This window comes from Eretmochelys imbricata, chromosome 12 (genome assembly GCF_965152235.1).
Source record: "Eretmochelys imbricata isolate rEreImb1 chromosome 12, rEreImb1.hap1, whole genome shotgun sequence".
Classification (NCBI taxonomy): domain Eukaryota; kingdom Metazoa; phylum Chordata; order Testudines; family Cheloniidae; genus Eretmochelys; species Eretmochelys imbricata.
The window spans coordinates 2568747-2583126 of NC_135583.1; the positions used below are offsets into that span (position 1 = coordinate 2568747).

General features: G+C 47.6%; 1 protein-coding gene across 1 annotated transcript in view; it reads right to left on the reverse strand.

Annotated features, from left to right (window-relative positions):
- The window catches only part of CARMIL2 (capping protein regulator and myosin 1 linker 2), a 139302-nt gene that overhangs the window by 102084 nt on the left and 22838 nt on the right, over positions 1-14380 (reverse strand). The window contains exons 9-11 of the mRNA XM_077830718.1: positions 2335-2410; positions 2156-2244; positions 420-514 (exon numbers count right to left, since the gene is read on the reverse strand). Coding sequence (XP_077686844.1) covers positions 420-514; positions 2156-2244; positions 2335-2410 — 260 coding nt within the window. The remainder of the gene's footprint in view (positions 1-419; positions 515-2155; positions 2245-2334; positions 2411-14380) is intronic.

Genomic DNA, 14380 nt, shown 5'->3' on the forward strand with positions numbered 1-14380 from the left:
TGGGGCCGGGGGAAGCGTGGGGGGAGTGTGTGTGTGTTGGGGAGGGGAGGTGGGAAACTTTGCTGGAGCCGGGCCCCTGGGACAGGAATATTCCTGGTGCCCGGGCACCATGGGCCCATTGAACTCGCCGCCCATGGCTGGAAGCGCTTCCACGTGGGGACGAGATCAGGGATTCACAGGCCACACATGCTGCCTTGGGAAGTGCAGCCGCTGCTTTCAAGAGGAGAGCGAAGGTGGGAGGGAGGCTGGATGTGGGGTGAGGTGTGTCTCAAACCCAGCCAGCTCCAACTGGCCTCTGGGCGGAGGCGGGACAGGAACCAGAGGGGCTGAAAAGGACGGGCCGTAAACCCTGCACACTGTCAGAAGCAGCTGGGACACTCTGAAGGGGCCGTGTCTGTTGGGACGGAAGCGTAAGGTACCTCTGTCCTCCAGCTGGTTGCCAGCCAGGCTGATGGCGCTTAGAGCTGAGTCCGGGTTTCCTCTTAACGCCTGGGCCATCCTTTGGGCAAATTCACTGCAAGGGAATGGATCTCACTTTACAACACATCCAGCGTTCGAGTATTCCCAACACGGCCAGGCGCCAGGCACCAAACGTCTCACAGCCCGTCACAGGAAAATAGCGCTGGGGTCACATGGTGCCTCTGGGGCAGGGCCAGGCTGGGGGTGGGGGAGGAGAGGCACTAAGTGGTGGAGGTCGGATGCATTACACCTGTCGGTCCCTAGGGTGCTGAGCGATCGCTCATGCTGCAGCAAAGGTGGCAGCCAGCTCTCTCAGCAGTGCCGCCATCCCAGAGATGGCACTTCTCTGCCATGCTGGCTGCAGTTCTCCTGTAACACAGCAGAAAGTCGTCTCCAGCCAAAGAGTAGCAGAAGTGTGAAATTCCCCTGCTCGGGCCATTCCCTGGTCAGGTGAACTTCAGAGCCTGGCTGAGTCATGCAGAGGGGAACCCTCTCTCTTCTCTCAAAATGATAGTTAAACACATTACTGCAAAACCAGGGCGGCAAATTTAAACACTCAACAGCAGGAACACAACAAAGATGTTTGCCTTCATGGGCCACACCCTGTCACATCCATGAGCTCTTCCCAACGCGAAGCGGCCCTATGGATGAATCCAGACATACAGCTGAGCTAACGTTACCAAAAACACATACATAGCTTTCGAAAATGCTCCTAAATCACTAATCCCATGGATTTTTGCTGGGAGCTGGGTACCTCTGAAATTCCGAGCTATAATAATAATCTAGCCATCATCCATGCCTACAGTGCAAGTTACTGTTACTCTATTATGACAATTTTTTTTCCCTTTCCCAGTTTTTGGATATTTAAATTCATCCCCTTAAAACGGGGATGGGCAAACTTTTTGGCCCGAGGGCCACATCTGTGTGGAGAAATTGTATGCAGGGCCATGAATGTAGGGCTGTGGCAGGGGTTTGGGGTGTGGGAAGGAGTGCGGGGTGCGGGAGGGGGTGCGGTGTGCAGGAAGGGGCTCAGGGCAGGGGGTTGGGGTGCAGGAGGGGGCTCAAGGCAGGGGGTTAGGGGGCTCAGGGCAGGGCTAAGGCAGGCTCCCTCCCTGCTCTGGGCTTGCGTGGCAATGGCTCCTGGGGGTGGGGTGCAGCAGGCAACTCCGCCGTGTGCTGCCCTCGCCTGCAGGTACCACCCCCGAAGCTCCCATTGGCCGCGATTCCCCATTCTTGGCCAATGGGAGCTGTGGGGTGCAATGCCTGCAGGCAAGGGCAGCGCACAGAGCTCTCTGCCCCCCCCGGCCCTCCGGATGGTGCCGGCTGCTTCTGGGACATGGTGCCAGCCGTTCCCGTGGTGCCAGCCTAGCCCCACTGCACCACAGGACTAGCAATCCCGCGGGCCAGCCTGAAAGTCCTGAGAGGCAGGATCCAGGCCGCGGGCTGTCGTTTGCCCTCCCCTGCCTTAAAGGTGACCAGAAGCCAAGGGCAGGTGATTTAGCATCAGTTGATAATTTAATATGCAGACAATAATTCAGCGTCAGCCCTGCGTTTCTGCTATTCTACCAGCCGACGATGGACAAGGCACAGAACAACTGGTGAAAACATGCAGCAAGCTGCTGCCCGTGCAGGCTTTTATGATGCTACCCAGAATCCTTTACAAGAGGCAAAACGTGTACAAATGCCCTCTCCTTACAATTTTAACCCACTGTTTTCCAGCACCAGCTCCTCCAGTTTCACCGATTTGCTGAGCATGTACAGAAGCTGTTCGGAAATCTCCAGATTCTAGGAGAGAGGAAAGACTCTTTAAAAGCTGTGTCATCACTTAAGGGACAGCATTTCATTAGCGTCCTGGCCACAGCTCTTCGTACTCACCAGCCTGAAGTCCTTACAGTACAGCTTTGTGAACCACAGGTTAAACGAGAGCGCCGTGATGCTAAGGGCTACGTCTCTGCAGTGGGACACAACAACAAAACAATTAGCAAGAGTTACGGCACAGACTGACTGTGATTGGAGACATGGTGAATAACCCTTGAGTCAGGTTGCACATGTTGGTTTAAAGCCATGACTCACCCACAGAAGCTGGAGTATTCTGCACTCTGACCACTGCTTTAAAGCTGGACTAGACCTACTACATCCTTGGCTATGCAAGCTGAGAGGCAAGTGAAATCCTGCCACACATCACAACCGCTCTAGGTCCTTCTCTAGTTCATCAGTGCTTCTGTGTTTGTTTGTTGAGCCCAGGCATGGCCCTAATGAACCAGCCATCCACAGTGGGACACATCCCCTGCATTGCTAAGCACAGAGGAGCTGTATGCAATTCAGGACAACCAGGACATCCAGCTATGCTTGTGCTCCCCGAGAGTGCACGACCTGAAAGTGACAGTCCAGGATGGCAAAGGGGGAAAGCTCTGCTGTGCCAGGTGGGTAAGGATCAGGGCTGGCCTTACCATGAGGCGAACTGAGGCAGCAGTCTCAGGTTCCAGACTGTGGGGGAGGGGCGGGGACAGAGTGTGGAAAATGGTGTCTGCTGCTGGTGCATCTGTATCCTCTCCGCTCGAGACGCACAGAGATGGGGGAGTGCTGTGCTGGAGGGAGGAGGGCACAAGAGACAGAACAGGCAGGCAGGAGAAAAGGGGAGCGGGAATAACAGAAAGCAGCAGGAGCTGCAGGGAGAGAGAGGAGGAGGAGCCTCTTATGTACCTCTCTAGCCCCCCAGGAGCCTGGACTGATTAACCCCAGCTTCTCAGGGAGCTTCCTGTGTCCTGCTGCTTCCCTGAACCCACTTGAGGAGAACAGACCGTCAACTGGAGTAGTAGGAGCCAGTTAGGCCCTAAGACGCTGATCTCTTCCCTCACTCAGGCCCTGCTACCAGCCTGCTTATTTCTCCCCTTCAACTGAGTGTTGAGAGCCACTCTAGCTGGCACAGAACAGCAGCCATGAGTGAAAGAAGAAAACGCCCCTCTGGGGCAGCATTCAGAAAAAGAAAGAAAGCAAAGGAAGCTTTTCTATCTAAGCAGGAAGGAGCTCTCCTGAGATACATAGACACAAATGTTCACAGAGAGCCTTCTGGCCCCAGTGAGGATGTGAGTGGTGAGGAGATGCCTGATCTTCCAGTTAGTCAGAATGCAGGTGACCTGGCAGCTGCTACAGCATCCATATCTCCATCTCAAGTGGATGTAACCATGCACACTCCTGAAGAAAAGTGTAGATCAGAGAAGAGTGTGGTGGAGGTGCAAGAAACAGCTGCTGCTGAGTTTAGTTCCTTGAGTCCAGAGGATCCAGGACTGTGGACCCGCTTGAGCAGTAGCCTGAGGAACTTCCTTGTACTGCATGGGCCACAGCAAGTGAAAAACTATATGTTCCGTAAAGACAATGAAAATAGAAGTTTCCATCCAACACGTTACTGGCGTGAAATCCCCAATGGTGACAAAGTGGAGAGGCCATGGCTTATGTACTCAAAAACCCAGAATGCTGCACACTGGTTTTGTTGCAAACTCTTCCAGTCTAATGTTCCAGCCACATTGGGTTCTACAGGAACAAAGGACTGGAAAAATCTGGCTAGAAATCTGGCATGCCATGAGAAGGCAGCAAATCACCAGAGAGCATTCCACAGCTGGAAAGAGCTGGAGATGAGACTAAGGTTAAAGAGAAAGCTCATGCTCAAATAAATTGGTTAGTCTCTAAGGTGCCACAAGTACTCCTTTTCTTTTTACTAAGGTTAAAGGCCACCATGGATGATCAGCATCAAGAGAAGATTGCATCAGAGTCTCTTTACTGGCAAAATGTTCTGAAAAGACTCATTGCCACTGTGAGAATGCTTGCGACCCAAAACCTAGCACTGCATGGCACTGCAGATCAGCTGTATGTGCCAAACCATGGAAATGTCCTTAAAACTGTGGAGCTGGTGGCTCAGTTTGATGCTGTACTCCAGGAGCATCTAAGAAGAGTCAACTCCCAAGTCGTGGTACACACACCACTACCTTGGAAAAACCATTCAAAATGAGACCATACAGTTACTGGCAACAAAAGTCAAACAGAAGATTGTGGCAGATCTGAAGCCAGCAAGATATTACTCTGTTATTCTGGACGGCACACCTGACATCAGCCATATAGAACAAATGACTTTAATGGTGCATTTTGTAACAACAGAACCTAGTGAAAATGTCCCTACAATGGTGACTGTCAGAGAGCATTTTCTAGAATTTATTGGCATTGATGATGCTACCGGAGCTGGTATGACAAATGTGCTTCTTAAAAAGCTGGAAGATATGGGAATTGCGATAGCTGACATGATAGGTCAGGGCTACGATAATGGTGCCAACGTGAGAGGAAAGAACAGGAGTGCAGACACGGATCCGAGAGTTAAACCCTCGAGCTTTTTTTGTCCCATGCAGTTCTCATTCATTGAACTTGGTGGTCAGTGATGCAGCATCAGCTTCTAGAGAACATCTGGGAACATCCTCCCTGACACTAAAACCACTGAGTGCCACACAATGGGAAAGTCGAGTGGAGGCGATAAAGCCTATCAAACACCAAATTGGGAAGATAGATGATGCCATAGTTGCCATTATGGAGATAATGCTATGAAAGGAACTGTTCATGGGAGAACAGTGGCAGAGGGAAATGGAATCACCAGAAACGTACATAACTTCACATTTCTATGTGGCTTAGTGTTGTGGCATGACATACTGTTTGAAATAAATGTTATAAGCAAGAGACTCTAAGGTGTTGACCTTGATATATCTGGAGCAATGGAACAACTGGACAAAGCAAAGTCATACCTACAGTCTTACTGGTCAGATGAGGGATTTCAAAACGTTCTGAAGAGCGCACAGAAGTTGGCAGAGGAACTCCACACTGAAGCTATTTTCCCACCCATTCAAGAATACAAGAGTCACCGAAGAAGACATTTTGATTATGGGATTATCCCGTGCCTCATAAGAGGCCCCAAACAATAATTCAAAGTTGAATTCTTTAACCAGGTGCTAGATTGTGCAATACAGTCCGCTGAAGAACGTTTCATGCAGCTCAAGGAACACAGCAGTATATTTGGGATGTTGTAGGATATTCCAAAACTCCTCACTATACCTGAAGAAGACCTACAGCAGCAATGCAGGGCACTAGAGACGCATGATGACATGCGCGATATTGATGCGAGTGATTTAGGTGATGAACTGAAAGCCCTTTCAAGATACATTTCAGCAGGATCAACTCCAAAGGCTGTTCTGGAATATATGTGCACAAATAAGATGACCACCCTCTTTCCAAATGCTTTTGTTGCTCTGCGCATACTTCTAACACTTCCTGTAACAGTTGCCAGTGGAGAATGCAGCTTCTCCAAGCTGAAGTTAAGAAAAACATATCTACGCTCCACAATGACACAGGAGAGGCTGGTCGGCCTTGCAACCATCTCAACAGAGCATGAGCTGGCCCAGACTGTGGACCTTCAGCAGGAAGCAGTTCAAATCTTTGCAACCAAGAAGGCACGGAAAGCCCCACTTTGATTATTCAAACAGATAAACATGCCAGACAAGAAAGGTTACATTTGCTGTTCAGGCGTTTGAAAGTGAAGTGTTGTGAACAAGGCATTTTAAGTTGTGAGTTCTCCTTTATTGGGGTAGGTGGCAGAGCAGCACCATGAGAGGAGTAGAATGGGAAGAAGGCAGAATTGAGACCTTTCAAAGTTTTGGCCCAAAAGAGGGGGCATCATTTGAGCTCCCTACCTCAGGTGCCAAAATGTTGTGGGCCGGCCCTGCTGAGGATTTACTGGGCAGTCAATTGACTCACAGGCAGAGGTGAAAGTAAGCCTGTTCGTCTCGGTATGGCGTACCGGCAAGAGCTAGTGCACCATACTGGGGCAGCCCAGCTTCCCCAGGGGGCAATTTAAAGGTCCTGGGGCTCCCAGGCATGGCTGGAGCCCCAGGCCCTTTAAATTGCCTCCAGAGCCCCGCTGCTGGAGCCCTGGGGTAGCGGCTGCGGGGCTCCGGCGGCTATTTGAAGGGCCCGGGGCGCCCCTACTTCTACCGTCCCGGCCCTTCAAAGAGTTGCTGGAGCCCCACCGCCGCTACTCCAGGGCTCCGGCGGCTATTTGAAGGACCGGGGCAGTAGAAGCAGGGGAGCCCCAGGCCCTTTAAATAGCCACCGGAGCCCCGGGCTGCTACCCCAGTGGGAGGGGAGGGGGCACTTACCTTACAGGGTGGGCTGGGGCTGGCTCTGACTCCCTCAGCCCTGCCCCTTCCGCTAGGCTCCGCCCCTTCCAGGGGCCAGAGCTGGCCTCAGTGTACAGGTAAGTCACTTGACTTACTTTCACCCCTGCTCACAGGGCTCAGGCTGCAGGGCTAAAAATAGTAGTGTAAATGTTTGGGATCCAGGCTCTCAGACCCTCCTAAGGGGGTAGGTCACAGAGTCCAGGCTCTGGCTGGAGCCCGAATATCTATACTGCAATTTTATAGCCCCGCACAACATGTCAACTGACCCAGGCCAGCCGGTCTTTTATTGCAGTGTAGACGTACTCCATGTGGCCACATTCTCTTCAGCAGGTTTGCAAGGGAATTTAGTAAGCAGCTCCGTTGATGATGTGTTGGCCAGAACAGACTCCAGCACCTGCTCTGAGGCAGGGCTGGCCCTGTAGGGCCCACAGGAACAGAACCCAGTTCCCCCTTGCAAGAGGTAGAGATCTTAACTATGCCTTAACTAGATACTAGGGCTGTCGATGAATTGCAGTTAACTCATGCAATTAGCTCAGAAAAATGAATCGCACTGTTAAACAACAGAATACCAATTGAAATTTATTAAATTTTTTTGGATGTTTTTCTACTTTTTCAAATATATTGATTTCTACTACAGAATACAATGTGTACAGTGCTCACTTTATATTATTTTTATTACAAATATCTGCACTGTAAAAAGGATAAACAAAATAGTACTTTTCAATTCACCTCATACAATCTCTTTATCATGACAGTGTAACTTACAAATGTAGATTTTTTTTGTTACATAACTGCACTCAAAACCAAAACAATGTAAAACTTTGGAGCCTGCAAGTCCACTCAGTCCTACTTCTTGTTCAGCCAATCGCTCAGACAAACAAGTTTATTTACATATACGGGAGATACTGCTGCCTGCTTCTTATTTACAGTGTCACCTGAAAGTGAGAACAGGCATTTGCATGGCACTTTTATAGCTGGCATTGCAAGGTATTTACGTGCCAGATATGCTAAACATTCATATGCCCCTTCATGCTTCATCCACCATTTCAGAGGACATGCTTCCATGCTGATGATGCTCATTAAAAAAAATGTGTTAATTAAATTTGTGACTGAACTTCTTCGGGGAGAACTGTGTACCTCCTGCTCGGTCTTACCCGCATTCTGCCCTAGGTTTCATGTTATAGCCGTCCCGGATGATGACCCAGCACATGTTCATTTTAAGAACTTTCACAGCAGATTGGACAAAACACAAAGAAAGTACCAATGTGAGATTTCTAAAAATAGCTACAGCAGTCGACCCAAGGTTTAAAAATCTGAAGTGTTCTCCAAAATCTGAGAGGGACGAAGTATGGAGCATACTTTCAGAAGTCTCAAAAGAGCAACACTCAGATATGGAAACTACAGAACCCGAACCACCGAAAAAGAAAATCAACCTTCTACTGGTGGCATCTGACTTAGATGAAGAAAATGAATGTGCGTCGGTCCGCTTTGCTTTGGATCGTTATTGAGCAGAACCCGTCATCAGCACGGACACATATCCTCTGGAATGGTGGTTGAAGCCTGAAGGAACATATGAATGTTTAGCATATCTGGCACGTACATACCTTGTAATGCCAGCTATAAAAGTGCTATGTGAATGCCTGTTCTCACTTTCAGGTGACTTTGTAAACAAGACGTGGGCAGCATTATCTCCTGCAAATTGTGACCAAACTTGTTTGTCTGAGTGATTGGTTGAAGTAGGACTGAGTGGCCATGTAGGCACTAAAGTTTTACATTGTTTAATTGTTGAATGCAGTTATTTTTCATACATAATTCTACATTTGTAAGTTCAACTTTCATGATAAAGAGATTGTACCACAGTACTTGTATTAGCAAAATTGAAAAATACTATTTCTTTCGGTTTTTTTAGAGCAAATATTTGTAATAAAAAATAAATATAAAGTGAGCACTGTGCACTTTGTATTCTGTGTTGTAATTGAAATCAATACATTTGAAAATGTAGAAAACATTCAAAAATATTTAAATAAAAGGTATACCTATTATTGTTCAAGAGCGTGATTAATTGCACTTAAGGTTTTTAATTGCTTAACAGCAGTGATAAATGACCGAGGGGGGAGGTGGGTATCTCCCTTTTATGGCACGCAGCCAGCCAGTTAGCTATAAAATCCCTGTTAGTAGTTGTTCACTACTTGCTTTACCTGTAAAGGGTTAAAAAGTCTCCCTGCATAGGTAGAAGGAAGGGAGTGGGCACCTGACCAAAAGAGCCAATGGGAAGGCTAGAACTTTTTAAAATAGGGAAAAAACTTCCCCTTTGTCTCTCTGTTGTTGTTCTCGGAGAGAAGCAGAGACAGGGCTGGAACTATGCTGTAAGAAACTTGGGGCCAGGTATGAAAAATCATCTAAATCATACCTAGAGACTACTCATTTGAAACCCCCAGATATATAAGTAGATCAGGAAATGTCTAGGAAGATGGGATTAGGTTTATCCCTTTTATTTCTTTATAGCTTGTGAACTCCTCTGTGCTAACCCCAAATGCTTTTGTTTTGCTTGTAACCTTTAAACTGGACCTCAAGGTTATTCTTGAACCTTAATTCTTGTATGTGGGTTTTTTAAATCTAGCAATAGCCTCTTTCCCTCCGACTCCAAAAAACCAGCCAAAGGATGACAAAGGCGGCTATGCCCTGTTTGCCTCTGCATATGGCCCGTTGTGTTCCAGGAGTTCATCAGGTTTTAGAGAGGGATGAAAGTCAGAAATAGCTCACTGTATGACCCAGAAAGCTGTAGGCTCTGGGGTCAAAACTTCTGGATCCCACAAAGAAGTCATTCATATATGTATAGCAGAACTATACTATTGGTGTATATATCAGACACCTTTAATTTCACATCCTTTAGATGTGACAGCCGAAAAAGACAAATGTGAAAGGTTAAAAACTGCATATTTGTCTGCCTTATTAATCAGATCTGTCTCTCTATAGGTAAATAATCTGTCCAGTTCCTTCACTATAATGTCCCCTTTTGCTGTCAGCCCTAAAGGATGTGAAATTAAAGGTATCCAATATAGGTAAAGAAGGTATAGACCATATCTACTAAATACAGAGGAACTGCTTTTCTTTCTAAACCGACTGGGGCGCTCTGCAAATGACATCAATTGTATGGCGCAAGAAGGAAAAGGAACACAGACAGGTATGTGCATCTAACCAGTGGAAAGAAATTGCTAAAAAATAGGGCAGGGAAGGGAGAAATTCCAATTAATTTTCTGGGTAATACACTAATTGTAAGTGGACTGTTGTCCCCTTACTAAAACTCAGTGGGGGGGTTTGGTTGCTAGCTCCCAGTACCAAAAGAAAGGGGAAGGGTCGATGGGAAGTCAGGACCGGGAGACTGACAGTCCCCAGGGCGATAGGGAGAGGCCAGTGCTCCAGGTCAGCCTGATGGACAGGGTGGGCAGGCTAATGCGGGAGTCAGGAGGCCAGGGGGGTCCTGTCCTCCGTGTGAGCTATTGTCTGGGCCAGACAGAGTGGGGCTGAGGTAAGGAGAGAGCCGGGGCCCAAGCTGGTCTGGGGAGCAGAACCGTGCTGGCCAGAGAGAACCAGAAAAGCAGCCCAGGAGCCAGCACACAGAGCTGTAAACAGGGGAGTTTGGGGGGAAGACTAGGAGAGCCAGGCAGAGGAACAGACAGGCTAGTGAAGGGGGGGTGGTGATCTGGCAGCGTTGTGGTTCTCACTGGGGGTTTGTTCTGCTGTGAGTGGTGGTGGTTTGGTTTGGTTTGTGTTTCCCGGACTAACAGGACTTAGGTGGGAAGGCTGTGACAGACACAGAGGCAGCAGTGGGAGGTACCCAGGCAGTGGAAGACACAATGGAGATGTTGGCATGTGGAAGCTGTGGTATGTCCATGATCCTGGAGGGGGGACCTGAAAAGAGTTTCGTCTGCATGAAGTGCCGCCTGATAGAGCTGATGGAACAGAAGATCCGAGGATTGGAGATGCAGGTGGAAACTCTGGTTGAGTTTAGAAGGGGGTTCAAGGGGATGATGGAGCAAAGACGTGAGGAGGCTGAAGGGAAAAGCTCAGACTTGCAGATGGAAGCAGGACCAAAGAACTCTGAGAGGAGACTGCTGGGTGAGGAAAGTGAACAGTGGAAGCATGTGACTAAGAAAACCAGAGGAAAAGAAGGGCTAGTGAAGGAGAAATAGAACTCGGGAACAGGTTTGTGGAGTTGGAAAATGAAGCAGGTGGTCACTGAAGGTGAGAGGGCAAGGAAGAAGAGAAGAGCAGCTAGTCCTATAGGAAGAGGGGAAGAGTCAATGGAGATAACAACACCAAATATGAGCCCCAGGAGGATACGGGATGGGTTGCATAGGATTGCAAGGAAGAATAGGAATCAAGAGGACTTGCAGCCAGAGGGAACAGGGGATAGACCAGAGAATCACACCATCACCAGGAAAAGGCAGATCTACGTGACTGGGGACTCCTTACTGAGAAGGATATACAGGCCTGTAACCAGAGCTGATCCAGAGAACAGAAGGGGGTGCTGTCTGCTGGGTGCTAAGATACGGGATGTGGACTTAAGGCTGAAGAGGATCCTAACGGGAGCAAGAAAGAATCCACTGATTGTCCCACTGAATGAGGGAGGCAACCTAATGACACAGGATGTGGAAAAAGCTAATGTACTCAATGCTTTTTTTGCCTCTGTCTTCACAAACAAGGTCAGCTCCCAGACTGCTGCACTGGGCAGCACAGCATGGGGAGGAGGTGACCAGCCCTCTGTGGAGAAAGAAGTGGTTCAAGACTATTTAGAAAAGCTGGACGAGCACAAATCCATGGGGCCAGATGCAATGCATCCGAGAGTGCTAAAGGAGTTGGCGGATGTGATTGCAGAACCATTGGCCATTATCTTGGAAAACTCATGGCGATCGGGGGAGGTCCCAGACAACTGGAAAAAGGCTAACATGGCGCCCATCTTTTAAAAAAGGGAAGAAGGCGTTATCTGGGGAACTACAGGCCAGTAAGCCTCACCTCAGTCCCTGGAAAAATCATGGAGCAGGTCCTCAAGGAATCAATCCTGAAGCACTTACATGAGAGGAAAGTGATCAGGAACAGTCAGCATGGATTCACCAAGGGCAAGTCATGCCCAACTAATCTAATTGCCTTCTATGATGAGATAACTGGCTCTGTGGATGAAGGGAAAGCAGTGGACATGTTATTCCTTGACTTTAGCAAAGCTTTTGACACGGTCTCCCATAGTATTCTTGCCAGTAAATTAAAGAAGTATGTCCTGGATGAATGGACTATAAGGTGGATGGAAAGGTGGATAGATCGTCGGGCTCAACAGGTAGTGATCAATGGCTCCATGTCTAGCTGGCTGCCGGTATCAAGTGGAGTGCCCCAAGGGTTGGTCCTGGGGTGGTTTTGTTCAATATCTTCATTAATGATCTGGAGGATGGCGTGGATTGCACCCTCAGCAAGTTTGCAGATGACACTAAACTGGGAGGAGAGGTAGATACGCTGGAGGGTAGGGATAGGATACAGAGGGACCTAGACAAATTGGTGGATTGGGCCAAAAGAAATCTGATGAGGTTCAACAAGGACAAGTGCAGAGTCCTGCACTTAGGATGGAAGAATCCCATGCACCGCTACAGACTAGGGACCAAATGGCTAGGCAGCAGTTCTGCAGAAAAGGACCTAGGGGTTACAGCAGACGAGAAGCTGGATAGGAGTCAACAGTGTGCCCTTGTTGCCAAGAAGGTCAATGGCATTTTGGGATGTATAAGTAGGGACATTGCCAACAGATCGAGGGACATGATCATTCCCCTCTATTCGACTTTGGTGAGGCCTCATCTGGAGTACTATGTCCAGTTTTGGGCCCCACACTACAAGAAGGATGTGACAAAATTGGAAAACATCCAGCGGAGGGCAACAAAAATGATGAGGGGACTGGAACATATGACTTATGAGGAGAGGCTGAGGGAACTGGGATTGTTTAGTCTGCGGAAGAGAAGAATGATGGGGGATTTGATAGCTCCGTTCAACTATCTGAAAGGGGGTTCCAAAGAGGATGGATCTAGACTGTTCTCAGTGGCAGCAGATGACAGAACAAGAACTAATGGTCTCAAGTTGCAGTGGGGGAGGTTTAGGGAAAAACTTTTCACTAGAGGGGTGGTGAAGCACTGGAATGCATTACCTAGGGAGGTGGTGGAATCTCCTTCCTTTGAAGTTTTTACGGTCAGGCTTGATAAAGCCCTGGCTGGGATGATTTAGTTGGGGATTGGTCCTGCTTTGAGCAGGAGGTTGGACTAGATGACCTCCTAAGGTCCCTTCCAACCCTGATATTCTATGATTCTATGAACTAGAGTTACTGATGCATGAAGTGAAACCAGATATTATAGGGATAACAGAAACATGGTGGAATAGGAGTCATGACTGGACTACAGGTATTGAAGGGTATGTGCTGTTTAGGAAAGACAGAAATAAAGGCAAAGGTGGTGGAGTAGCATTGTATATCAATTATGAGATAGACGGTAAAGAAATCAGAAGTGATGGAAAGGATAAGACAGAGTCTGTCTGGGCAAAAATCACATTGTGGAAGAAAGCTACTAGAGCCTGCCCTGGGATAGTGCTTGGGGTGTGCTACAGACAGCCAGGATCTAATTTGGATATGGATAGAGACCTCTTTAATGTTTTTAATGAAGTAAATACTAATGGGAATTATGTGATCAATGGAAACTTTAACTTCACAGATATAGACTGGAGGACAAGTACTAGGCTCAGATTTTCCTGAATGCAGTAGCTGATGGATTCTTTCACCAAGTAGTTGCTGAACCAACAGAGGGGATGCCATTTTAGATTTGGTTTTGGTGAGTAGTGAGGACCTCATAGAAGAAATGGTTGTAGGGGACAACCTTGGTTTGAGCAATCATGAGCTAATTCAGTTGAAACAAAATGAAAGGATAAACAAAAACAGATCTGTGACTAGGATTTTTGATTTCAAAAGGGCTAACTTTAAAAAATCAAGGAAATTAGTTAGGGAAGTGGATTGGACTGAAGAACTTGTGTATCTAAAGGCAGAGAAGGCCTGGAATTATTTCAAATCAAAGTTGCAGAAACTATTGGAAGCCTGCATCCCAAGAAAGGGGAAAAAATTCATAGGCAGAAGTTGTAGACCAAGCATCTCAGAGAGGTGATTAAGGAAAAGCAGAAAGCATACAGGGAGTGGAAGATGGGAGGGATCAGCAAGGAAAGCTACCTTATTGAGGCCAGAACATGTAGGGATAAAGTGAGAAAGGTCAAAAGCCATGACAAGTTGGACCTTGCAAAGGGAATTAAAACCAATAGTAAAAGGTTCTATAGCCATATAAATAAGAATAAAACAAAGAAAGAAGTGGGACCGCTAAACACTGAGGATGGAGTGGCGGTTAAGGATAATCTAGGCATGGCCCAATATCTAAACAAATACTTTGCCTCAGTCTTTAATGAAGCTAATGAGGAGCTTAGGGATAATGGTAGGGCGACAAATGGGAATGAGGATATGGAGGTAGATATTACCACATCTGAGGTAGAAGCCAAACTCGAACAGCTTAATGGGACTAAATCGGGGGGCCCAGATAATCTTCATCCAAGAATATTAAAGGAACTGGCACATGAAATTGCAAACCCATTAGCAAGAATTTTTAATGAATCTGTAAACTCAGGGGTTGTACCATACGACTGGA